The 27,159-nt window shown below is 39.1% G+C and overlaps 3 protein-coding genes across 3 annotated transcripts in view; all 3 read right to left on the bottom strand.

Moving 5' to 3' along the window:
* Nucleotides 1-8,604, bottom strand: part of bckdhb (branched chain keto acid dehydrogenase E1 subunit beta) — an 82,037-nt gene extending 73,433 nt beyond the window's left edge. The window contains 7 exon segments of the mRNA XM_059568642.1: nucleotides 3,560-3,612; nucleotides 3,615-3,690; nucleotides 4,274-4,320; nucleotides 4,323-4,370; nucleotides 4,373-4,390; nucleotides 8,437-8,474; nucleotides 8,591-8,604. Of these exon segments, the coding sequence (XP_059424625.1) occupies nucleotides 3,560-3,612; nucleotides 3,615-3,690; nucleotides 4,274-4,320; nucleotides 4,323-4,370; nucleotides 4,373-4,390; nucleotides 8,437-8,474; nucleotides 8,591-8,604 (294 nt within the window).
* Nucleotides 8,605-9,666: 1,062 nt separating this feature from the next.
* Nucleotides 9,667-19,719, bottom strand: ttk (ttk protein kinase). The gene is made up of 25 exons (XM_059567235.1): nucleotides 19,584-19,719; nucleotides 18,939-19,035; nucleotides 18,398-18,620; nucleotides 18,050-18,156; nucleotides 17,817-17,960; nucleotides 17,341-17,437; nucleotides 16,858-16,939; nucleotides 16,664-16,773; nucleotides 16,476-16,572; nucleotides 16,250-16,355; nucleotides 15,920-16,139; nucleotides 15,740-15,846; nucleotides 15,254-15,397; nucleotides 13,874-14,004; nucleotides 13,654-13,784; nucleotides 13,443-13,572; nucleotides 12,111-12,203; nucleotides 11,882-12,039; nucleotides 11,652-11,803; nucleotides 11,172-11,296; nucleotides 11,014-11,085; nucleotides 10,746-10,922; nucleotides 10,566-10,662; nucleotides 10,385-10,467; nucleotides 9,667-10,176 (listed from the first exon to the last, which is right to left on the bottom strand). The coding sequence occupies exons 2-25, from the start codon at nucleotides 19,024-19,026 to the stop codon at nucleotides 10,093-10,095; spliced, it is 2,958 nt and encodes a 985-aa protein (XP_059423218.1). The 5' UTR covers nucleotides 19,027-19,035; nucleotides 19,584-19,719; the 3' UTR covers nucleotides 9,667-10,092.
* Nucleotides 19,720-20,702: 983 nt separating this feature from the next.
* dctn3 (dynactin 3 (p22)) lies at nucleotides 20,703-26,871 on the bottom strand. The gene is made up of 7 exons (XM_059566968.1): nucleotides 26,669-26,871; nucleotides 22,846-22,930; nucleotides 22,674-22,760; nucleotides 21,340-21,423; nucleotides 21,141-21,199; nucleotides 20,981-21,040; nucleotides 20,703-20,838 (listed from the first exon to the last, which is right to left on the bottom strand). Exons 1-7 carry the CDS (start codon nucleotides 26,771-26,773, stop codon nucleotides 20,752-20,754), a joined length of 567 nt encoding a protein of 188 aa, XP_059422951.1. The 5' UTR covers nucleotides 26,774-26,871; the 3' UTR covers nucleotides 20,703-20,751.
* Nucleotides 26,872-27,159: the final 288 nt, after the last annotated feature.

The following is a 27,159-nucleotide window of genomic DNA, read 5'->3' as shown; positions in this document are numbered from 1 at the left end:
TCTTAGTCACGGAGTCCTTGTTTAATGTTAATGTTAATTCATGTCCGTCAGTTCTTGCCCTTGCCTTGTCTTCTTGTTTGGTTTATGTTTGGATGGATGTTTTTGGTTTCGACTCATGCCTGGGCTGTTTACCCTTTGGATTTGCCCTTTAATAAAGTCACATACCTGCACTTGGATCTCTCCGTGTTTCTTGTATCACCGTACGTGACAGGTGATGCACAGAGAATCAGATGATAAATCCATATGTCGGCCTGCAGAGAGTCAAACATCCACCTGCTTTGAATTTGATGCAAACTATTTTTCTGAGCGTTTCAATGCAGCTTGAGAAATGTGTTGTAGTACAAGAGAGACGAGTAAAGATCTGCTGCTTAATCTACATCACACTGGTGTGTGTTTCTAGCACATACAGCGTTATTGAAAGTCTGTGAAATCTTCAGAAAATATTTCTGCATAAGTGTCACCCAAAACATCAGCAGATTTTCTCACAATTCCTGAAAGCAGACAATAAGAATACAAAGAAACAAACTGATCAAACAAACTGATTTCATTGCAAAAACACTTGAACGAGCTGTGTTCAACCAAGTCTCTACATTTCTCACACACAACAACCTCCTTGACAGCAACCAATCTGGCTTCAGAAGTGGACATTCAACTGAGACTAACTTGCTCTCAGTTGTTGAAGCTCTAAGACTGGCAAGAGCGGAATCCAAATCTTCAGTACTTATCCTGCTTGATCTGTCCGCTGCTTTTGACACGGTTAACCACCAGATCCGCCTATCAACCCTACTGGCAAAAGGCATCTCAGGAACCACACTTCAATGGTTTGAGTCTTACCTATCAGATAGGTCCTTCAAAGTATCTTGGAGAGGTGAGGTGTCCAAGTCACAACATCTAACTACTGGGGTGCCTCAGGGCTCAGTTCTTGGACCACTTCTCTTCTCTGTCTACATGGCATCATTAGGTTCTGTCATTCAGAAACATGGCTTTTCATACCACTGCTATGCTGATGACACTCAACTCTACCTCTCATTCCATCCTGATTATCCGACGGTAGCTATTCACATCTCAGCTTGTCTAACAGACATTTCTTCCTGGATGATGGACCATGACCTTCAACTCAACCTTGCCAAGTCAGAACTGCTTGTGATTCCAGCAAACCCATCGTTTCATCACAATTTCACCATCAAGTTAGGCACATCAACCATAACTCCTTCAAAAACAGCTAGAAGCCTTGGAGTTATGATTGATGATCAGCTGACTTTCTCAGACCACATTGCTAAAACTGTCCGATCCTGCAGATTTACTTTATTCAACATCAAGAAGATCAAGCCCTTTCTTTCGGAACATGCTGCACAACTCCTTGTTCAAGCTCTTGTTCAGTCCAGGCTGGACTATTGCAATGCCCTCTTGGCAGGTCTTCCAGCCAATTCTATCAAACCTTTACAATTAATTCAGAACAAGGCAGCAAGATTAATTTTTAATGAGCCAAAGAGGGTACATGTCACACCTCTGTTTATCAATTTGCACTGGCTTCCAATAGCTGCTCGTATAAAATTCAAGACATTGATGTTTGCCTACAAAACTACCACTGGCTCTGCACGCATTTACCTAAATTCATTACTTCAGACTTATGTGCCCTCTAGAAGCTTGCGTTCTGCAAGTGAACGTCGCTTGATTGTGCCATCCCAAAGAAGCACAAAATAACTTTTACGGACTTTTAAATTAAATGTTCCCTCCTGGTGGAATGACCTCCCCAACTCAATCCGGCAGCTGAGTCCTTAGCCATCTTCAAGAATCGGCTTAAAACACATCTCTTCCATCTTTATTTGACCCTCTAACTTTAACACTCACTATTCTAATTCTATTCTTTAAAAAAATCTAACTACCTTTATAATCTTTTTGTATTCTATTCTCTTTTCATTAATTATGCAATTGTATGTGTGTGTGTGTATGTGTAAAGACCTCTAACACTAGCTTGCTCTATTCTTTTTTTATTCTATCTGTTTTCTTCATATTATATTATTTAAAATCCCATGCGAGGTGTACTGTGTTAACCTAACTGAGACTTGTTATAGCACTTATATATCATTGCTCTTTTGTTGTTTTTGATTGCTTCCACTGTCTTCATCTGTAAGTCGCTTTGGATAAAAGCGTCTGCTAAATGAATAAATGTAAATGAAACAAACTGATCCAATATTACATGTCTGTGAGTGGAAAAGTATGCAAATCTCTCTTATTATTAGCAGTTAATCTGAAAGCTAAATAAAAGTCCATGATATGTTCAGAGGTGTTTTTAAACAACGGGAGGACTATCAGGTGTTTTATTTAAAGAACTATCCATCCATCTGTCTGTCTATCTTGAACATGCATACAAGCCAAGTCAGAAAAGTCAGCTTTATTTCTGAAGTGCTTTACAATATAGATCATATTAGAGCAGCTTCACACTAGAATCAAATTCACATCCAGCTGTAAAGCAGCTCTAACTGGTCAACAGTGTCCTTCTGAAGCTCAAGTCAGTTCAGCATTGATTCAGTTTAGTTGCCGAACTGTGTAAGATGAATCAGTTTAGAAAATATTCACACAGAAAACAGCTGTTTTAAACTGTAATAAAATGTTTTACAGTTCTGATTGCATTGTTGATGCCAAAATGAAACGCAGCCTTTGTGAGCAGAAGAGACTTCATTCAAAAACACGTGCATGTTGCATTTGATAGATGAAGCCATTGACTGACTGAACACAACCGTTTCAGTGGTTTGGTTTAGGACTTTCCTTCTTTAACCCTTATGCGTTGTTGGGGACGTTTTCGTCCACTAGGGGGTAAAGTTGGAAGTCAATATAATGGAAGTCAATGGGGCAAAAACAATTTAAATCTAATGCTGGACAAAAACTAAAAATGCATCAAAGCCAGTGTTGCTACTAATCTTTGACATGCCAAAGACTGTTATAAAAAGTAAAAAAAAAAATCCAGCGACAATTACTTAAAATAAGTCATTTTGTGTGTTTTTCCCCCAAATCAGTGACATCATTTATGAACTTGGCAATTAAAGAGTTAAAATCTTGGATTTTTTAAAAAACATTTGGTAGTTTTGATCAGCTTTGACTGAAGTTGATTAACAGATTTATGCAAGAAAAAATGAAAAAAAAAAAAATATGAATCTGATACATTTTTACAGCAGTTTAATTGAATGGATGTTTTCATCCCCATTTTCAAGGGTGGTGAATTTGAACAATGCACAAGGGTTAAAAAACATAAATGTTCAATGTCTAAGATCATGAGAATCAAGAGAATTTTAAGAGGAAGACAAAAACAAGTCAAAATATCCTAAAACAGTCCAAAAAACAGGCTTCATTGTGTCACCGAAATATCATTTCTTATGTGGTAACACTGTAGTGTGTTTACTCACTATTATATAAAGCACATAATAATGCCTGATTCTGCATGACCATATTTAAGATCTCTTGACAACTACCAACCAGTAATAGGCAGACAATTAGGAGTTTTTTTGAGGCAGAGGTCACAAGTTTCTTTGAAAAGGGAGTTAAACCTGATGAGATTGACCTTAATCCCAGGACAGTGTGTGAAGAAGGCCTCGGGACTCTGGGAGTGATAGATGGAGATCTGACCGTCAGACTCCCGCAGTCAAACATGTTCCCCGAGCGGTAGCGGTACCCAGCCGCTTCGTTCACCATCTTCAACAGCATCACAAGACAGAACAGAAACAGGACTCTACGTTTACAACTCACATCTGTGTGCAAGAAAAGACCGACTACACGTTCAAAACTCCTCTCATAAAATGCTTTTTAGTTTAAAAGGCCATTTACGCCGATCTTTTTACAATAAATAAATAGAGAGTGACTCATGATGCAAACAGTTCCTGTCAAATATTCCCCTATTCCTGTCTCTGGCACTGGGCTACGTAGACGACGGAGGAAACCTCATCCATCTTCAGCGAGACGAGGACACGTGGAGCACCGACAGAAAGAGACAAACACCCCAAACCTACAGAGCTGCTCTCATACGGTTACTGATGTGAAAGTGCATTCAATAGAGGAATAATTCAACTGGATACATAGCCTTCATCAACTTTCTGATGAGTCAGAGTTTAGATGTAAATATTATGGGTTGGGAAATACATGTTTGGAATAAGTAAGTGATGATTTTCTTTATTTCTGGGTCAACTAACACTAAAAAACCAACAGCTGATGGTAAACACGTTATAACAAATGTGCACTGGTGATGTTTAGAAAGAAAAGGCCCTGAAAACAAGCTGACCTGATCAAACGCTGGGTAAATGTAGTCAGCAAACTGAATCTCTGCGGTGCGGCTGCGCCGATCCCAAAACCCACAATGCCTTGCTCACACAGCGGGTATTAAACACACGGTCCTTACCTGAGCACAGGACAGGTACAGGTCTCCCTCCTCCACACTCAGACCAGCCCAAACCAATCAGACTTTACTCCGCATCTTCACAACAAGTCTGAGATGTTCATCTGAAGCAAGGGCATGTGTGACCAGATGTCAGGAGCGAACACAAACATGGGCCGAGATTTCTTATGGTATTACAAAACAAATCAGGATAAACACACAACATACGGGAAACACAAATACAAAGCCTGTAGTCTGCCTCGTCTTTAATGCAGTAGAGAACCACATTAAATAGCCCTATATTCAGAGCGGAACGATGTTTTTATTCCTACCAGAGCACATGAGCAGCTCTTCCACCGACGCTTCACAGAATAACTGAAGAACCGCTTCACACAACACAGACTGAGACTGTGGACACATGCTGCTGATTACCACAGAATCACCGAGTCCTTTCTCAGTTTGTGAAAACAAGCCAAAATTGGGTTTCACGCTTATAAAGCCACAATGTCAAAGTGGCAAAGTGATTCAATGCACACTGCACGATTTTGCCTTTTGAGACAGATTCCAGGAATCCTTCACTCTCAAAAAAACAAAGGGTTTATTGGCATTGACGGTTCCTAATGAACATCTTTAACATCCACCGAATCTTTCAATTCCACAAAAGCCTGTTTACAGTGGAACAGAACTTCTTTAGATTTTTTAAATGTTCTTCACAAAAAGGTTTTTTTTAGACAGGGGGGTCCAATCATGCTCCTGGAGGCTCAACATCTCACAGAGAAACAGGCTGATGATAAACGGCTGAGCTACTCTACTGTGCAACTCTTCCAAGTCTTCTGATTGGTTCACTGATTTGCTGAAATGCAGCGTAATGGCCAAACAATGCAAGTCTAACAATAAAAGTAGTGCATATGGAAAAACCCGGCCACTAAAAGATCCAAAATATTTAATGTCAACTTGTGAGTCTTTGATAGCATAGTGTAATATTTTCACAGTGAGTTAATGGACCGTGTGACGAATCTTAGTCCAGGTTCTGTCAGTTTCACACTCCTCTAGGTGTCTTGTGCTGGATGAGAAACATTAACTACCCACATGCTTTCTCTTTAATGTACATAAAGACACAGACTGGAAGTCTATGCTTCATATAAAAACAATAATATTGTATGGTTTCACCGTTTTTTTTTTTTTTTCATAAACGCCACTTTGTTTATCCTTGAAATGACCTTTAGCATGTATGGTGATCAGATTCACTGTTTCAGACTGCCATCTTGAACTTGAGACGGCAGATGCAGAATGACTTGGAGGGAAGAAGAACAGATTCTCAGATTGATTGTGATTCTCTCTCAAAGATGCTATATATTTTCTGATGCTGGGTTATCTTCATAAGACACTTGTGTGCACTAGAAACAGCTGTTTTCTGCACAAACACATGCACACACAACACTGAACAAGTATATAAACTGGCTAAAGGTTTTAAGGTCGAAGAGAAATACAAGAGCACTGATAGAAAGGTACTGGTATTTCAGTATTTCCTCTTCCAAATGCTCGATGAAGAGAACTTCTGCTATTGGACATGCAGTTTAACACTCACTGACAGATGTCTGCTTTCACACACTCATGTTCACTTTGTGTGTGTGTTTATTCTGAAAGGTGCTCACTGTGCTCGCTGTTTTTAGGGGCTAGATATCAAAATATTGCTCAAACGGTCAAAGTATTATCTTAAAGAGTCATACTTTCTCGGAGATGTTTGTGTGTTGCATATCATAGAAGACAATGCTGGCATCCGTTCATCTTACTGTATCTTCATTTGGAGTCTTTCTGCACTGTTTCCGTCTTCCAGGTTTAATATCTACGTCTGGATTTGTGACGTGGCAAACAACTTTAGTATTTCAATGACACACTGGTATAATTATTCACCAGACTGTGCCTACAAGTTCTTTTCTGTGTTGTCTTCCTATGACAGACCCTTGACCCATGTCTTCACCTCCGCTGCAAACACTTCTACAAACTTAGAAACAAGTCTAAATGATTCTGTGTGGTACATCAAGCTTTTCTCATTTCAAACCTGGAACGAAATCTTAGGAAATAGCACAAAAAAGAAGAGGAATTTACTGGTTGTTTCAAAAGGTTTCAGTCAATCACTCACTGTCCTTGAAATGGAAAGCATCTTTGTTGAATAAGGCATGCATTGAACAGACTTCTGATGGGCATTTGAGCGAGAATACAGTGTTTACTGGCTGTAACGCACTTCACAGAAGCAATGTGAAGCAGACAGAAGGAGCCGTGTGTTCAGACGGTCATCTTTCACACGCTTCATGTGTTGACCTGCGCTCGAGGGCAGAGACTTTCAAACCAGTGCCATGAAAACCCTGTTCGGCATGGAAAATAATGATCCCTCTCAAAGGTCAACACCTGTGACGTCCACAGCAAACAAAAGCACCCACGAGTCATACAGGAGTCTTTATTAAGAAACATCACGAGTATCTCTATATATATAGCGCTTCTGTCCTAAACGAGTCGTAAACAGAAGATGTTTTATTCTTAATCATTAGTCTGTTTTCCTCCTCTTTCCTGCCTCTCCACGGCAGAATAGTTTACCGATGGCTTGTGAAACCTGCAGAGGGTGTTCTGTTCAATCTGAATCGACTTCATTTACTCTCGCATAATTGATGAAGTGCAACAGGATGAATGACAAAGAGCTCGAATGCACACACGCACTGAAAGCACATTTAGATTTGATTTAGAGGAGCTTTAACAGCAATCTATTCATGGAAAACACAAATAATCAAGATGTTAAATGCATATCACACCAGATTAGAAAAGGTGCAACATGAAAATGGCTTGCTTCAGTGGTGTTTCTATATTCAACAAGACAGATGAAACATCAGAACTGACACGACTCAAGATTCAAGATGACATCTTAATATAAGCTGTGTTTAAAGTCAACACAATGTGTTAGATGTGTCATCAGAATCAGCTCGTTAACTCTTTAATGAATATAGTGATGAAGCCAAACAAGAATCTCATCATTAACAAGGTTTCTTTTTTCGTTTTTAAATGATGCATCCTTTGAGAGTTGCACATTCTTCAAGTACAACTCATTTCAATTTGAATCTACACCAATATTTTTATTTAAAAAAAATAGATATTTTAATTTTTTTCTGTTTTTTTTTTTACATTTTAGAAACATATTTTACATTTTTCAAATTACTTCTTAAACTGTAATTTATTCCTGTGATGCGCAGCTGTATTTTCAGCATGTAGGTTAAGTTTATGCTTTAAAATTTAGATGCAAATGTGAACACCTCTTAATATGACCAATTAACATAAAAGCAAATAATTACCATCTAGACAGACACTAAATGTCCAAATGTGCCGAATACAACAGACACGATGCATCCCACAATGCAGTGCACTCAGCCAGAGCTTCCAGTTATTTTCGTGTCACTGATCTACTATTATAACTTTCGTTGATCATCTGAATTAGATTATATTCTTTGGTTTTCTGTTGTCAAACTTGAAAGGTTTAGTAATTTTGTTTTATTAAAGTTTTGTTAGCTTATTTCAAAATACATCTATATATAGTTTTTAATTAATTTTTAACCATTTTTATTTTGTTTGAATTATCTCAGTAATGTTGCCTTGGCATCTAGCTGGAATATATCTATGTTTTATTTTTTATTTCAATTAATGTTTCTTTTATGTCAGGTAATGAATATATTGTTTGTGGTTTGAGTTGTAGTTCTATTTAATAAATAACCCTATTTCAGGCATTTTATTTTACATCTCCTTTTGGATTTGATCATTCTTACAAAAACCTAATTTTTTTCACACAAAACTGATTTCAAATTTCAAAACTAAATAACAAGACATTTGACATCTATATTTCCTGCTGATAACTGACACCACTCACACATCATTTCTTGCTCTTTACAGTGTGCTGCTTCTTTGTGAAGTTTGCACTACACAGTGAACAGTAGGCAGGTATTTCATTCTTTAACGTGTGCTGCCATCTAGTGTGAGCGCGCGCACACACACTTCGCCTCATGTGACCTCTGAGCATGCAGACTCACCGTATTTATCTCTGAGGCCGACTGTGCAGCGAAATCTTCTGCGGACACACTCCAGTCAATCACACACAAACACTGCTCGTAGTTTACTGCTGCTCAATCACACACTTCACACACATACCATACTGAGAAATAAATATTAACATTGTATGTGAACCTCAGGGAACACATGAAACATAAAAGACAGATTAAATAAATAATCGTTTCACAAAAAAGGTCTAAAAACTACCAGCCTCTGAGATTTTTCTTGTTTTAAACAGCATAATATAGTATAAATATGCAGACGCATTATTTGATTAAATTAGAAATTTGAGCATTTGTAGCACTTTCCTTTCAAGTAAACAGCAATATTATGAACTATACTGATGTGCAGCGATAATGCATGTATGTGCAGTTATGGAGACTGCACTCATAAAACAAATATGGCATGCAAATATTTTATAAATATGAGCATTTCAGTATTATTTTATATGTTTTTGTAATTGGGAAACGTTAAAATGTCTTAAACATCAGTTCATAAAGTAAAATTTTAGTTGATGGAGGCAGATAAATGACATTTTTCGATAGTTTCCTTTACTTAAAAAGCTTTTTTTGTAACAGTAAAGACTTCTGAATAACTTTCAATGCAACTAAATACACTTTTCATAAAACTGGCTATTTTTTGTTTAATTTAAGGTATTCATTTTCATCAGCTTTTCTTATCATGATACCTTACTTAGACGTTCAATAGGGCTAGCTATAAATATTTAAACCTTATTTTTATTTAATAATTTTTCTCCCATCCAGCTTGTTTGAAATGATGTGCTCTTCTGTGGTCACTGTTTAAAAGAGCCGCATCGCCGCCAAACCGAGCAGAAAGAGCGCGCTGACGTCAGCTCTGCTCTGATTGGCTGGAGGCGTGGGAGGAGCTTTGATTGACAGCGTACGTAAGCTACGTAACAAACGGGCCGTGTTTCTGCAATTTGGGGCATTTATAAAAGTTATGGAAAAATCTTTTAGCACAGAAATGCTGTCTAGTTAGGCTTCACACTAGGTTTTGAGACACGTCCATAATGTACCTATCGTTTTACTTTGTTTTATCGTAACCGATAATTAAACATAATTTGAGCTCGGAATATTTTACAAAATTACTTGACAAATTAATCCAGAATATATGGCTTCATCTAGCCTTCATGTTTTGGTGGAATATTCTGGGAGGAGCCGTCAAGAATATTTTATAAAACGCAAACGTAGAAAAGTATTTAAATTTATTGATGATCACAGAAAAGTAATCATTCACTCTGATGAAACTGTATCAAGACAATAAATGCATTGAATAATGAGACAGCTGTCAAACATTTATCATATTGCAAAATTAGAGTTACCTCCAAGAAACAGCATTATTATATGTTAGAAAAGAACAACACATTTACAATCTACCTGACAAAGTATGTATATTTGTCATGTACACGGTTTTAGATGGCATCTAGTGGTCAAATAAAATCAGGAACAGGAATAAATGGGACAGCAAACACGCATTTGTTGTAAGTATCTAGAAGGAAGTGTTGAGCTCGATGGCAGCTAGCGGAAGATGTGAGAGACATCGGTCTCTGTGGCTCCTGAGCGTTTGGGAACAGTGGTTCTGAGTCCTGCAGCCTTCATCATCTTCATCCTCCTCACTCACTTAAACAGCGTCTGACTGGAGGTTTTCACACACTCGGACACATCTAACTTCCTCCCGCTGTTGCACATCTTGGCCAGGTTCTGCAGCGGTGGCAGAGAAAGACAGAAAGAGAACATTTGAATATTTTTAAAAAGCCTACTGCATCATATTTGAGATCCGATTGATGGTTTAAACTTTATCAAGTAAAAGGAGTTTTTATTTATTAATAATAAGCGTTTCATCAAACCCCAGTGAGGTAATCGCTCTCTCTGTATCTGTATGTGTTGAGTGTTGGTGATCATCACTTACACTAGCAGCTCTGGCGATGCTGTTGGGAGACCGAAGAGCTGCCAGTTCATTGAGGATCCTCTTCAGATCACCAGCACTCCCTTCTGCTGGAGCGACGGAGATACAACACTCATCATCATACTCATATTCATCTCCATACACCTGTAGATCTGTGATCAGTGAAGCAGGCTGTAGTGTGTACCTGACTCAAGAGCAGGTTGAGGTTGCAGCTGCAGGTACGGATGATCGAGCAGCTCTGAGATAGAAATCCTCTCTCTAGGATTGCGAACCAAACACCTCTGAAACAGAGAACAGACAGACAGACAGTGAGCACTAACTAGGGGTCATTAAACAAACCACTGCTGAGCACAGCCGAACACACCTTCAGCACATCCAGCAGGTCCTTCTCAGGGATATCGGGGAAGTCGATCTCGTGGGACGGGTCTATGATGGCATGGATTTTGCTGATCTGATTGGTGATGTTCTGGAACGGAGTCTTTCCGTAAGTCATGCAGTACAGGATACACCCCAGAGACCACACGTCTCCTTTAGCACTGATCTGAAGAGCAGAGGATGATGGGATCACATGGTGTAATCTACCGTTATACACACTTCCTGAAAGGAGTATATACACATCTGAGTCTTCTCACCTTTGACCCTGGCTTCCCATTGGAGGACGTGTCTTTGATGGCCTCTGGTGGCATGTAGTTCAGAGTCCCCACCTGACGGAAGTCATGAGAGCGAGTAAATCAACACAGAACAGGCTAGAGATATACCGTGTGTGAGACGAGATCAGTCGTGTCCAGACCTGCGAGTCCTTCATGATGCTGGTCACGTCAGGCTGGATGCGGTTAGCGATCCCAAAGTCGATCAGCTTCAGCGACGCATCCACAATCACAAAATTAGCTGGCTTTAAATCACTGTGGATGATACCTTCAGATGAGAAAGAGAGAGAAAGTCATCAAATAAACTGGTCAATAATAGTAATAAAAAATAATAAAAAAAACTGTGCTTTTGGTGTTTTCTGGTACAAATATCTAAACAATTCTTATTTCTTACATGAGACCCCCAAAAAATACAAATTAATTGAGAAAAGAAAAATATGTTGGGTAAAAACATAAATCAAATGGAAAACAAGTTTATTCTTCTTAAAGCATAAACTCAATTTTGATAAGTTTCAGAAAACAAGAAATATTTGAGACCAATGCTTTAATATGCATGTCACATAACCGGTCTTCTGGAATCCCCCCCGGATGCTTTGTTCAAATGATGTATGATGAAAGGTCACCGTGTTTGTGGATGGTGTGCACCGCCTCCAGCATGTTCCTCCAGTAGCACTTCCTGTCCAGAGGGTTGACGGACTTGCGGTTGCGCAGCCAGGTGTTGAGATCCAGGTGACCGCACTCCATCAGCATGTAGATGTAGCTGCTGGTGATCTCACTGCGAGCGAGAGGAAGTCACATGATCAGGAGCACACCCGAGCAGCTAGGGCACGGTTTCTGAGCACAACACACTCACTAGTCATAGAGTTTAATGATCTGATCGCTGTACTGCTGAAGATGATTCAAGTGCTGGATCTCATTCTTGTAGCTCTCCACGGCCTGAGCGTCGGCCTCCTCTAGATTCACATACTTCACAGCATACACGTGCTTCTTCTGGTCAAACACCTGATACACCTGAACACAAACAGTTATTTCCAGATCAAAGGAAATGCTTAATGATACAGAGAATGCGTCTAATTTCATACCTTACTGGACCCGCCGCGGCCGATCATCTTGAAAATGAAGAACTGTTTGCCCTTGATTGTGATGGACTCATTAGAGAAAGCAGAGGTGGGGGTCTGAGCGAGAAAGATCACAGATTGTTCATTTAATTAACATTTCACAGAAAGGGAGGCAGAAATGAAGCCCTTTATATACACCTGACTCCATACTGCTGTGTAGCAGCCACTTTCCATAATCATCAATTCTTGATTTGATTTTTAATCATTCCCAGATATAATGATATCATGTTTTTCTTCATATCAGGAATGGATTTTTTACTAGTGTAAAAATATATATATTTTTTTAAATTAACATTACAAAAATCAATCACTTTCAGAAATATGAATTCTTAATGTTCACCAAATGAATTTGAAACAGTACAAAAAAAAACAATAATAAAATAAAAAGGAATTTTTGATCTCTGTAACTGCATTTTTGCTAGTTTAATCTCACCATGAACTGCCACTCTAATGCAATTACAGATATCAATAATTTCTTGCTAGTTTAATTTTCAGATTCACATATTCTTGACTCGAACAACTGAATTATTATGAGAAAAAAAATCAACTTTTTTATCAATTCAGTTATCACTAGTGACGACAAACATTCCTGATCTCTGTCATTGTTGCTGTTACTATTAATAAGGCAATTTTATCCACGCAAGTAAAAATTTGAGCAGAACATCTATTTCTGATATCAAGAATTAGCCATGTTTAACAAGTGAAAACTGATAGTAAAAATTAATGTCCAGACAAACAAGCATGTAAATTTTAAATGCAAGCAATATACAAAATCATAAATATCTCATGAAATATTAGTAGATGCAGGGGAAAACAGATTTTGAGGTCTCTGAAGAGACCAGCTCACAAAAAACTAAACAGTAATTATTTACTCATGGCATATCACACAGATTTTAAGAAAGTGTTATTTTATTATCTCTGATAAACTACTAGCCTAGTTTTTCTTATTATTTTGAATACATTTTTTAATTCTTACTTTTATGTTTTCTTGTGATTCCATTTAAGGGTTTAGTATTTTTTCTGTTTTTGTCATTTTTATTGGATGTTTTTTTTTTTTTTTTTTTAAGACATCCACTTAAATTGAACTAAAATGAGAAATTAATTCTTGGCAACAAGTTGAAATTAAATAAGTGTAAGTATATTTTAATATTTCAACTCATGTTTTTTTTAGTGGGAAAAGTTTTTATAAAACAACAATAATCCTGCTTTGATCTGCTCTGCATAAAAGCATTCGGTTTCTCTCCATCATTCATTTCTCTGTCCGTCTCATGTTCCTGATGTGTGTGATGTCTTCACCTGTAACAGCTGCGGGACGCTGGACACCCGGCTCTGAGGGGTGCAGGGTAACGGAGCGTGACCCATCTTCTGAGCCGTGGAGGGAACAGACACAACCACGGGCCGCTGCTTCACCACAGGAGTCACAAAACTAGTGAGGAAGAGACGGAGAGCATGGATGAGCTTAACACATGAAGGCCACGTCTGGTGCATGAGCTCGGCTGGGGTTTACCTGTTTGCACTGGGGTCTCTGTAGTTGGGCGTCTGACAGCTGAAAGAGGGGTGTGATCTGGGAGGAGCAGGTGTTCTCAAAGCATGAAGTGAAGATGAAGAGGAACCAGGGACTGTGGGAGCTTTACGATCCTGAATGAGTCACAAACAGACTGATCGTGAAGCACTCGAATCATTCGGAGCTCAAGTATCAAACACAAAAGCGTGAGCTGTATGCAGACCTCTGGAGACTCATGTCTGTCGATGAGAGCAGGGATCTTCCAGTCTGACGAAGTCTCCTTGACAAGAGGCTTTCGCTGCTCCTCCGCTGGAGTTTCTTCTTCCTTTCTGTTACGCACTGCTTCCACACTTTCTGCAAAACCAAACATTAGTATCAATCTTTTTTTGTACAACCGTTTTTCACATTAACCCTAGAACACACTCAAAGCTAATCAATGTTTGTTTGTTTTTATATAAAAACAAAACAATGCTAAAAATGCTAAATGTCTCATCAGGTGTAGGCTTAGGGTTGTTTATGTAACAATCATTATAAAAAAGAAAAAAAATTATCATTCCCGTTGGATTTAAGACAAAAATGTGAAGACTAAAATGTTTAAACTTCAAAGAAAGAGCGAAAGGTTCTTAAAGAAAGTAATCATGTATAAGACAGAAAACATGTCAGTCTGCATGTGTACACTGACTAAATATATCATTTTTAAACAATAATAATAATAATAATAATAATAATAATAATAATGAACTCAAATGTAGCCACTAACAGTGATTACCAAGCTCTAATGGCTCATGCAGACAATGTGGTTTTACAATGGGCATATTACAACAATATAGTATGACTTCAATGAATTATGGAGGTTATTGGAGTACTATTCTATGCATTATATTAAAAAACAAAAATGATGAGGTCTCTTCATTTCAACTCAACAGCAATATATTCAGTCCTGACACAGAAGAGGTTTGCAATGTAAAAATGATCTGGGTATTTTGGAGCTCACAGATTTCTATGGAGCCTTTATTACAGGACACACATGTGAACCTGGAGCACAAAAGCAGTCTTAGGTAGCACAGGTATATTTGTAGCAATAGCCAACAATACACTGTATGGGTCAAAATTATTTTTTTTTTATGCCAAAGATAATTTGGATATTAAATAGAGATCATGTTTTATTAAGATATTTTGTAAATGTCCTACCGTAAATATATCAAAACTTAATTTTTGATTAGTAATATGTATTGCTAAGAATTCATTTGGACAACTTTAAAGATGATTTTCTAAATTTTTACATTTGTCTGCTCCCTCAGATTCCAGATTTATTTAAACAGTTGTATCTCAGCCAAATATTGTCCTATCATAACAAACCATACATCAATGGAAAGATTATTTATTCAGCTTATTCGAAAAAGTGGCACTTAAGACTGGTTTTGTGGTCCAGGGTCACATATAGGAGTCTTGTGTGAACGTGTGACACTGAAGTCCACCTCATACAAACAGACCACTGGACTGCAGCAGACTGTAGATCAGAGACCGACAGATCTCCAGCGAAACACTAAACACAGCTCTACAGTGCACCTCAGAGGGGAAAACAGAAGAGTGTGAGACGAACCTGCAGCGCTCTCTTCATGCTCCGAGGGAAGCAGATGAGCTTTACCAGAGTTGAGGTTTCTGATGGCGCTCTGCAGCAGTTCAACCGGCCGTGCGTTTGAGCTCAGCGCTTTCTGAAGAATCAAATTACTCTTCCTGGAGTTACCTGACAGATTATCAAAACATGTAATCATACAGGCATTAAACACACCTTTACGGTTAATGAGCCTAAGAAAGGACACGTCATACTTCTGAGGTCACAATTATGAGCCTGCCACAATCAAAAGCTTTGTGGACAGAACAAATAGACAGCTTAGATTAAATGGAAAAAAATTCAGATGCACGCACCATATATTTAGTACATCATCTTAGAATAAAAACCAGATGCTAAATTCAACAGTTGAATATTCTAGGTGAACACTTGCATGCAGATGACCTCAAAGCTAAAAGACTTGGGGTCTTTTTAATGTACTATATTCTTACTAAACCAACAAATGTCATGCATTACCTTGTGAGAGCTCAAACTGAGCGTGTGCGATATGCACAAATGCAAAAGCTTTACTGTGAGATCTGGCAATACTGAAATGATCTGGAGCGTCTTCTGGATCTTCAATCCTGTAGAGGAGACCAAGAATAAATGACTCCGGATTATCAGCTGCTGACAAGAGACTTCGTGCAATCCACTTACCCTTTCAGCTCTGCATATCGCACCAGCATTCGAGCATAGCTTTCTGTTTTGCAGTGATTGGCCAAAGGAAACCGGGCGAACACCTTAGAATAACAGTCCAGGAGCTTGGAGAGAAACGCCGCGTCTGAAGCAGGGTCTCCTCTCTTCTCCAGGTTTTTCAGGAAGATCTGACAGCTTTCAGGAGTGTTTGTGCTGATGAGGTGATGGATGTCAGTGGTTTCTGTGAAAGAATGAAATATATCAGAAAAGAGCAAACCCAACACCGTATGATAGTTTTGAGTAAGTAAAATAAAACAGACTAAAAGTGATATGATAATAATGAAGAGCTACCTTCGGTCCGAGCAGTTTCTCTTCTCTCTGCTCTCTGCAGGAGTGCTGTGATGGTGTCGCCCTCTTCAGTGTTTCTCCTCAGATGATCTGGACTGATCACAGGAGGCTGAACAAACAGAACACCATTCAGGATTATTAGCTTCACATAGTGAACCTTTACTTTCTGAACGCTGTAGCTATGACTCCTAACTCTGAAGTCTCTTTTCAGGCCGGAAGACTCTCATACCTTCAGGTTTAGCAGACTGTAGGAGTCTCCATCTGGAGTACCTTTCTTTGAGGAACACATGGGGAACGCGGAGCGGACATTTGAACTGCTTGTTTGCCTGGAGAAAATCAAACATTAGAGCTTGATTTCAATTTAAAACAACGTGACTATAAATTGAGACACTTGTACATTATCACTGCATCTCTCACCTGGAGAAACCACCGGCGTGTGCAGCAGGAGCTTCTGGTTTCTGAGCACCGTCACAGTCACTGCTCTCGTTTTCAGGGATAGAGAGAGGCACCATGGGAACTCGTTCTGCCTACAGGAAGCAACACAAGCAAACACATCAATGTCCACTTTGGAGTGCTGTTTGCTGCTGGACTGACGTCCTCTCTCGTCTTACCATGGCTGTTCTTCTGTGTTGTGACCCTGCTCTCCACACAGGCATGTTCATGTTCTCTGCTGGACTCAACTTCTGATCGCTCCTGGAATGCAGGGGTTACTCGTTCATATTGTGAAGTACTATTACAATTTAAAATAACTTCTATCTGAGCGTCAAGAAAATAAATAGCTGGTTTGCTGCTCAAGAAACATTCCTGATTATTGTAAATGTTGAAAACAGTCGATCTTATAATTTTGTAACATTATAAATGTTACTTTTGATCATTAATGCATCCTTTCTGAAAAAAAGAAAACTAAACAATTGTACTGACCTAACCATATTTTTTTAACAATATGTGGCATTATTATGTGATATGTTTTTTTTTTTTTTTTTTACTATATGTGGTTATTCTTAGCCTTTTCATTATATTCAATACATTGCTTGATTTAACATGCCCTGCAAACTGGTCATGAATTTCTCCTGAAAGAACAGAACTCCTCATACCCGAGGAGAGAAGAGCTGCTGGGCTGCAGGTCACATGCTCCTTCAGATCTTCTGGAGCTGCTGCTCACAGACTCGGGTGCATCGTCATGTGCAGACACTACACAGGGCATTTAAAGACGCGTTTCATTCATGAAGACAGAACAAGAAGAATACATTACAGGATTTCAATCAAAGAGAACACATTTACAGAAAATCTTCAAATTATGGTTTATGCACCCTCATGTAGTTCCAAGCTCCAACCTCTGTTACTGACATTTTTTTATAAGGCACTGGTCATTTTTCACTGGATTTACAACTGGACACAGAATCAACACTTTAATCATAGGTGCCAGCTTTTAATTTGCGATTATGACTTTTTTTTCCCTCTGTATAGCAGATTGTGAGAAAGTCACAATTACCTTTTTTTTTTCTATATCGGAAACAGACTTCCATTCAACACCACACAGTATAAAGTAGTCGACATGATGTAAACGAACCTGTTAAGTTCTCCTTATCTTCATGCAAAAGGAGCTGGTGTTTGCCTGTGTTGAGATTCCTCACCGCAGCCTCCAGAAAACGTCTGGGTTTAGCATTCATCTCAAAAGCCTTCTGAAGAATCAAAGTGCACTTCTTAATGTTGCCTGGAGAGAGTGAAAGCAATGAATGACCTCGTGTTCTTCTCAATCAGGCAAAAGCTCACCACATGCCTTAGGTTTTGAAGTCTCCTTACCTTGCAAAAGCTCAAACTGAGCGTAAGCAACGTGAACAAAGGCAAAATCCTTACAGTAGGATCTCGCTATGTCAAAACTAGCTTGTGCATCATTTACATCTTGGATGCTGTTGATGAAGAGAGAATAATAGAGATAATGCATTCAAATATTGCCAGTTGAAAGAAAAAGTTCACCTAAAGCAACAAATCTGCCTATTTTCTCACCATCACAACATTTCAAAGCATATATTTAGTATATTGTATAATGGATAAACAAAACTATTCTGTAAAGATCATTATAAACAGAATTTCCGTGCTGATGAAAGTCTGTTAGAAGTCATTTCAGATCCCAGTGAAACAGAGACTTACGCCTTTAACTCTGCAAATCTGACCAGCATCTGGGCGTAGCTCTCAATCTGGCTGTACTTGCCCAGCGGCATGCTGGAGAAGACACGCGTGTAGCCGTCGATGAGTTTAGAGAGCAGGCCGGGGTCTGTTTGAGGATTGCCCTTCCTCTCCAGATTGGTCAGAAGTGTCCGGCAGGCGTCCGGAGAGTGAGAGCTGATGGCCTGGTTGATGTGATCGGTGTCATCTGTACAGAGGAAAAGCTGGAGATGTTCTGCTCTGCTCGACTAACAACCCAGGACCTTGTTTTGGCCAATTAATTTTCTTAACTTTTGCATTCTTTCATTATTAGGATTGTTAAAAAAAAAAACACTTCAGAGACTGATTACTGGAAGATGAATATTTCAGACAGTTTATGTTGGAACTACAGCAATCTTTTCAAGATTGTGTTCACTTCCGTAACATTCCCAGGTCTGGAATTCCAATTGGAATTGATGTATCCGTGTTTTAAAGCGTGGGATACGAGAAAGCATATGTATTACGGTAATCTGGAGGTTCTTCTTACCATCAGTGTATAACTTCTTGATCTTGGCCAGCCGCTGACACAGCATGGCGATCTGCATCTGTCTCTCTGTGCTCTCTTCTTCATCCATCTCTGCACACTGAACAGCACACCACACATCATCACAACACACTTCAGTTACTGTACTACACTGACCTCTCAGGAGAGATGACAGGATAGTTCAGTCTATGGCTTTCATTACAAACATGTCTCACCAACGCCTAAATGGATCTTTTAATATTCAAAGTGTACAAACCTAAATAACTAACGTTAGCCCCAGCCTTTGTCAAGACAACATTCAAAGCTTGTTTTGATGACATTACACTAACGTACGTTAAATATAAAGTTCGTCATCCATGTCTGGAGCGCTTTCAGCATCTGAGCTAGTTCTTTATCCACTAAACTAGAGCTTAACTCTCATCACATGTATCATATGACGGAATAGTTTTTAACCTGCTGTGATTATTAACCCGTGGCCCGATGCTAACTAACTTAGCCACCCGGCTAAACTTACTTTACAACAGAAAATTCCTCGCTGACAATCGTGTATTAGTGATTTAAGTATTGCCCACCTAAACATAGACGCACTAAATCGCATTGTTAGCATTTTGGACGATGTTATAGAGTATTTTAAAACAGTATACTTACAGAGACGGAGAAAGCAGGCAAATTTGACGATCGAGCGAATGTTTTGTTGAAAAAACCGTTTCAAAATCCGCAACTTCCACCCGAACGCGCGTTCCTATTGGTCCATTTGTATTCCACGTGACCACTTCACATTTAAGGGGCGGGGCTTCGTCAAGTTCGTCTTTCCTTCTTTGAGAGAGATTTGGAGAACCGCGGATGACGAAACAAAACCGTGTCATATATAAAATATAAGATATGTAGAATTTATAGGATATAAACAAACTTTTTACAACTAAGTTTTATATATGTTTAATATAATTATTATATTAAATGTTTTCGATTTAAAAGACGCGGACAATATAAAGCATGTTTTATATAATACTTATTATTATATAGAGTTCCACATACATCCAATAAAATAAGCTTGATTCAATCCATGTAAATGCAGTTTTTAAACACTGCTAAAAAAATAAAAGAAAAAGCTTATTTTTTAGTTTACCATAAAAACTCAGTAGAAAGTTTCTGGAATAGGATCACAAAAAGATCCATTTAGTTTACTACAAATTACAATTAATGTTGTCAATAAATGCAAGTTATTTAAAACATCTGCCAGCTCCGCTATCTTTCGTGCAAAAATCAGTTTGACAATTCAAGTTTAATGTCTTTATTCTTAATTTAGTGTTTGAAGTTCAATATAACATTGTAAACAACCTGAAAGATGTCTCCAGTAACACTGCTGCTGTAATATTATTTAATAAAGGTGCGGTTATGTTTAGCAGTCACTCATAAAACTGTAAAAACTAGATGCATTTTTTGTGAATAAATAAATAAAAGACAAAAACAACATACAGCGGCACTTTCTTTTATTTATGATTATTTCAGGTGGTGAAACTTTTCTAAAGGTGTTTAATTAAAAAAAACAACCTCATACACACATCATTCCTTACAGTTGCTGGAATAAATAAAATCAAAATCAAAAAGAGTTTACTGAATTTTCCAGGCAGAGAATTGTTAATGTACACAAATGTAATGAGCATATAATTACTTATAATATTGACCACATTGGTACATAATGACTCAAAATTTTGATATATGCTAGATTGAAGACCTTAAACAACACTTACTTCTAAACAAGGTATGTTTAGGAATGACAGTGCGGTTTTATTAATCATATCTGCAAATCTAAGCATTAGTCCATCTGCTGGCCTTGCTTGGGTCCTTCCAGCTTGCGAAGAGTTTCATCCCACTGTGAAAACTGCTTCGATAAGAGAAACATCTGTGGGGGAAGTTAAGGATAATAAGGCATTCATGTGAATAAATTCAGCTAGTTGTGTGCTGTGTTTAGCTCCAGGGGGATCTTAACACATGGCAAGCAGTGCAAGAATTAAATATAACTCTTTCACCACGAGGAAGGATACCATTTTGTTGTATTCTTCAAACAGCTTCTTCACTTCAGCAGACAACTCTTCATTCTGGTCCTGTGGAAGTCAATCAGGATTAACACAGGAAGACAGATCAGAAAGCTTCAGGACATGTTGTGATTAAATGAGAGCATTTGTTTAGCAATATTTGTGTCACCTGCTGTTGAATGTGAATCTGTGACAATCGCTGCACTTTAGTGGTCAGCTCTGGGACCGCTGTGATGCCATGATGTGAGGGAAAATATATTAAAGGGGGGAAAAACAGTGTTGTTATGAATACAAGGAGATAACTGAAGTCATACTTAAAGAAAAGGCTCGTTTATATATCTGGGAAATATATATCTGGAGTGTCTGACCTTTGATGTGGCTGCTGTCCAGAAGAGGCTGCAGATTGTGCACCTGCTCCAGTAACGTGGCCTGAGATCGCAGAAACTCCTCCTCTGTGGAGAAAGAATGAGGTTAGACTGCTTCGATCAGTCATTCACAAATATGACATGTGTAGTGGTTCTCAACTGGTGAAAATATATATATAAATAAATAATAAAACTAATGGGTTGCATGCAGTTCTTTTTTTCTGATATATCATATCTCTTAATTCAAATCAAACACTTTTTTCTTGCAATTCTGAGTTTCTACCTCACAACTCATAAGTCAGAATGCCTTTTTAGACTGTGACAGAAACAAAAGCATTGTGAACTTTGAACCGAACTGTGAAATGTAAACTCACAATTGCAACTGCAAGAAAAAGTCAGAATTGTGTATTTTTGTGCAGATTCATCTGTTACTTTCCAGCATTTCATCTTATTCTTACAAAGCATGATCCAAACTATAAGGTTATAAAAAAAAAAAAAAAAACACTATTCAGACTAAATAAAGGTTCACCTGCAATGATGGTTTGTTTCAAATATAACATGTTTTTGTGCAGTGCGCGCGTGAAAAAAACTTTTTTTTTTGTTTGTTTTTTTTATACATAGGCTGCATTTACACTGCAGGTCTTGATCCCCAAATCCGATTTTCTGAATATATCTGATTTTTTTGATGACCTGCTTACATCATCTTTTAAAAGTGACCCGTATCCGATTTTTGCATTTACACTATACACTGCTAAAACTACCAAACGTAGATGTTCTGACACGGAAAAGGAATACAATGGATGCAGATGCAAATAAAATTATACAGTGTTTTGCTTTCCACAATATTTTGAAAAGTCAACAAAAAAAATCAGCAGAACATTGGTCTCGTACGGCGGAGAAAAAAAGAGGAGTGCCCTTGTTGCAGCCTGGGCAAATTTCGCGTCTATAATAAGTCATGTGATCTCAGTTGGTGCTGTCCATCTGAGTTGACGTCACTTTTTTTTTAATGACGTACGACTTGAATTTACTGGGGAATATCCGATTTGTCTGCTTACATGGCACACGCAAATGCACGTATCTGATTCATATCCGATTTATTACCACATATGAATGAGACCTGAATCCGATCTGAGAAAACCGGAATCCTGCTTTTTTTTCCTGCTGACACGTTCACATCTGATCTGTGCCACATGAGAGGAAAAAAACGGAATTGGGTCATTTGAACCATGCAGTGTAAATGGGGCCAGAATGTTAATAACTATGCATATTGTTGGGCCTATGCAATCTTAAGGACTGATTTGATCGTTGTCGACATGTGTGAAAATCAGAGCACTAACCTGCCAGAATGAACTCTAGTTTCATTGCATCTGGCACACAAATGAAGTCTGTGAACTGGGGGTCCAAATACTTCAGCAAATCTTCAACTGACAGAAAAAAAATGATGGGGAAACATTAATACATCAACATCAACCGTGTTTTGATTACAGGTGTTAAGGGAGAGGTTCTCACTCTTCTTGTGAAGGATCTTGACTCGTTCTCTCTTGTTTGCGGTGTTTGCCAGAGCAGCACTGATCCTTGTGAGTGATTCAGCACACTGAGGGAAGAAACACTGATTAGAAATACAGCAAAACATGTACAAGCTGCTAAACTAAAAGATAGACTTCAGAAGAAATTCCAGTAGTGCTGTCAAACGATTAATCGAATACAAAATAACAGTTTGTTTACATAATAAATATAAACAATGCATACATTTATTATGTATATATAAACAAATAGGCATGTATATATTTCAGAAAACAATTATGTTTATATATTAAATATATTTATAATAAAAATTATTTTATACTATCATTACTGAGTACACCACTTTTAATCAACTGTTACTTTTGAGCACAAAGATTATTGTGAATGCATTTGTGATTATTTTGCAATTCATAATTAAATAATGTATTTATGTCATTTTTAATTAGCAAGTATTCAATTTGTTAGTGATTCTATTTAGACCAGTTGTTTCCATCAGACATTCATTCACACAAGTACTAGAAATTATTACAATGTAATTCAATTCAGTTTACAAGTTTGCAAATGTCTCTTTTGAACCACTCAGTAACTGATTTGAGACTCAGTAACCGGTGAAATGTCATGTGAACTGCACGAGTATATACAGACACACTTGATTGATAGAACTCAAGACGCTCGATGTGCACTGGTGAGCGCACTAACTACAACCCGAATTCCGGAAAAGTTGGGACGTTTTTTAAATTTTAATAAAATGAAAACTAAAAGACTTTCAAATCACATGAGCCAATATTTTATTCACAATAGAACATAGATAACATAGCAAATGTTTAAACTGAGAAAGTTTACAATTTTATGCACAAAATGAGCTCATTTCAATTTTGATTTCTGCTACAGGTCTCAAAATAGTTGGGACGGGGCATGTTTACCATGGTGTAGCATCTCTTTTTCTTTTCAAAACAGTTTGAAGACGTCTGGGCATTGAGGCTATGAGTTGCTGGAGTTTTGCTGTTGGAATTTGGTCCCATTCTTGCCTTATATAGATTTCCAGCTGCTGAAGAGTTCGTGGTCGTCTTTGACGTATTTTTCGTTTAATGATGCGCCAAATGTTCTCTATAGGTGAAAGATCTGGACTGCAGGCAGGCCAGGTTAGCACCCGGACTCTTCTACGACGAAGCCATGCTGTTGTTATAGCTGCAGTATGTGGTTTTGCATTGTCCTGCTGAAATAAACAAGGCCTTCCCTGAAATAGACGTTGTTTGGAGGGAAGCATATGTTGCTCTAAAACCTTTATATACCTTTCAGCATTCACAGAGCCTTCCAAAACATGCAAGCTGCCCATACCGTATGCACTTATGCACCCCCATACCATCAGAGATGCTGGCTTTTGAACTGAACGCTGATAACATGCTGGAAGGTCTCCCTCCTCTTTAGCCCGGAGGACACGGCGTCCGTGATTTCCAACAAGAATGTCAAATTTGGACTCGTCTGACCATAAAACACTATTCCACTTTGAAATAGTCCATTTTAAATGAGCCTTGGCCCACAGGACACGACGGCGCTTCTGGACCATGTTCACATATGGCTTCCTTTTTGCATGATAGAGCTTCAGTTGGCATCTGCTGATGGCACGGCGGATTGTGTTTACCGACAGTGGTTTCTGAAAGTATTCCTGGGCCCATTTAGTAATGTCATTGACACAATCATGCCGATGAGTGATGCAGTGTCGTCTGAGAGCCCGAAGACCACGGGCATCCAATAAAGGTCTCCGGCCTTGTCCCTTACGCACAGAGATTTCTCCAGTTTCTCTGAATCTTTTGATGATGTTATGCACTGTAGATGATGAGATTTGCAAAGCCTTTGCAATTTGACATTGAGGAACATCGTTTTTAAAGTTTTCCACAATTTTTTTACGCAGTCTTTCACAGATTGGAGAGCCTCTGCCCATCTTTACTTCTGAGAGACTCTGCTTCTCTAAGACAAAGCTGTTATAGCTAATCATGTTACAGACCTGATATCAATTAACTTAATTAATCACTAGATGTTCTCCCAGCTGAATCTTTTCAAAACTGCTTGCTTTTTTAGCCATTTGTTGCCCCCGTGCCAACTTTTTTGAGACCTGTAGCAGGCATTAAATTTTAAATGAGCTAATTAAGTGGATAAAAGTGTAAAATTTCTCAGTTTAAACATTTGCTACGTTATCTATGTTCTATTGTGAATAAAATATTGGCTCATGTGATTTGAAATTCCTTTAGTTTTCATTTTATTAAAATTTAAAAAACGTCCCAACTTTTCCGGAATTCGGGTTGTAGTAGACACTGATGGAGCATTGTTAAAGGAACTCAAGACGCTCGATGTGCACTTGTGAGCGCACTAACTAGTAGACACTGGTGGAGCGTTGTTAAAGGAACTCAAGACGCTCGATGTGCACTGGTGAGCGCACTAACTAGTAGACACGGATGGAGCGCTGTTAAAGGAACTCAAGGGCGCTCGATGTGCACTGGTGAGCGCACTAACCAGTAGACACGGATGGAGCGCTGTTAAAGGAACTCAAGGGCGCTCGATGTGCACTGGTGAGCGCACTAACCAGTAGACACGGATGGAGCGTTGTTAAAGGAACTCAAGACGCTCGATGTGCACTGGTGAGCGCACTAACTAGTAGACACGGATGGAGCGCTGTTAAAGGAACTCAAGGGCGCTCGATGTGCACTGGTGAGCGCACTAACCAGTAGACACGGATGGAGCGCTGTTAAAGGAACTCAAGACGCTCAATGTGCACTGGTGAGAGCACTAACCAGTAGACACTGATGGAGCGTTGTTAAAGGAACTCAAGACGCTCGATGTGCACTGGTGAGAGCACTAACCAGTAGACACTGATGGAGCGTTGTTAAAGGAACTCAAGGGCGCTCGATGTGCACTGGTGAGCGCACTAACCAGTAGACACTGATGGAGCGTTGTTAAAGGAACTCAAGGGCGCTCGATGTGCACTGGTGAGCGCACTAACCAGTAGACACTGATGGAGCGTTGTTAAAGGAACTCAAGACGCTCGATGTGCACTGGTGAGCGCACTAACTAGTAGACACGGATGGAGCGTTGTTAAAGGAACTCAAGGGCGCTCGATGTGCACTGGTGAGCGCACTAACCAGTAGACACGGATGGAGCGCTGTTAAAGGAACTCAAGACGCTCAATGTGCACTGGTGAGAGCACTAACCAGTAGACACTGATGGAGCGTTGTTAAAGGAACTCAAGACGCTCGATGTGCACTGGTGAGCGCACTAACCAGTAGACACGGATGGAGCGCTGTTAAAGGAACTCAAGACGCTCGATGTGCACTGGTGAGAGCACTAACCAGTAGACACTGATGGAGCGTTGTTAAAGGAACTCAAGGGCGCTCGATGTGCACTGGTGAGCGCACTAACTAGTAGACATGGATGGAGCGCTGTTAAAGGAACTCAAGGGCGCTCGATGTGCACTGGTGAGCGCACTAACTAGTAGACACGGATGGAGCGCTGTTAAAGGAACTCAAGGGCGCTCGATGTGCACTGGTGAGCGCACTAACTAGTAGACAGAGGAATCCACGGTGTTTGTGTGTGTCAGAGCCACGCCCGCGGTGTGACCAGCTCTCGCTACACAGATAGTTCACATTACGAGATCAGCACATATAAGAGCGAGACTGACTGATATTATGATCTGAATATAATCTGTCTGTCAAATCAACCTCATTAAACACACACACACACACACACACACACACACACACACACACACACACACACACACACACAGAGAGAGAGCGCTCAGAGGGCGAATCACCTTCACTGGTTTATTGGTTCTTCCTCCTCCTCTTTCGCCATAAACGCGTTTCTCGAGCAGTTGAAGGCGAGCGTCCAGCTCATCTACATTGTTTTTTCCTTCCATTTGTGTTGTTGTCCAGTGGCTCTTCTCGAAACCGGAAATGACGCATCGGGAAGCGTCTTCTTCTGCGCGTCACGATGCCGCCGCATCCGCCTCTGCCGCCACGGTCCTCCAGCTCAACCGATATTTATTATATTCTCTGACAGCTTTGTAAACACTGTATAAAAGGTGAAATATTTTACACTTGAGCAGAGATCAAGTTCATTTGACACTGGATGCTCAATTTTAGAACGTGTTTTACTGACGTTATTGTTTCACAAACAGAATGTGCCTCGACTTTATTTTGACACTTAAAGAAAACAAAGCATTACAATGCCTAACATTTGGAATGTTATGATTCAGTCTTGGAGTCTTGATGCTTTCATTTGTTCCTCAATCCTTTTTATTGA

This window comes from Carassius carassius, chromosome 15, assembly GCF_963082965.1.
Source record: "Carassius carassius chromosome 15, fCarCar2.1, whole genome shotgun sequence".
Taxonomy (NCBI): Eukaryota; Metazoa; Chordata; class Actinopteri; order Cypriniformes; family Cyprinidae; genus Carassius; species Carassius carassius.
The sequence above is the reverse complement of the archived record's forward strand: the minus strand, read 5'-3'. Positions and strand labels throughout refer to the sequence as shown.

Excerpts from the sequence above, each read along its gene's own strand:
- ttk (XM_059567235.1), bottom strand. The coding sequence starts at position 19,026 with ATGGATGAAGAAGAGAGCACAGAGAGACAGATGCAGATCGCCATGCTG. Across the intron at positions 16,356-16,475 it reads ACAGTCTGCTAAACCTGAAG|CCTCCTGTGATCAGTCCAGA; the intron begins GTATGAGAGTCT and ends CTGTTTGTTCAG. Across the intron at positions 13,573-13,653 it reads AGAGACCCCAGTGCAAACAG|TTTTGTGACTCCTGTGGTGA; the intron begins GTAAACCCCAGC and ends CTTCCTCACTAG.
- dctn3 (XM_059566968.1), bottom strand. The coding sequence starts at position 26,773 with ATGGAAGGAAAAAACAATGTAGATGAGCTGGACGCTCGCCTTCAACTG. Across the intron at positions 22,761-22,845 it reads CAAGATCCTTCACAAGAAGA|TTGAAGATTTGCTGAAGTAT; the intron begins GTGAGAACCTCT and ends TTTTTCTGTCAG. Across the intron at positions 21,200-21,339 it reads GGACAGCAGCCACATCAAAG|CGGTCCCAGAGCTGACCACT; the intron begins GTCAGACACTCC and ends ATGGCATCACAG.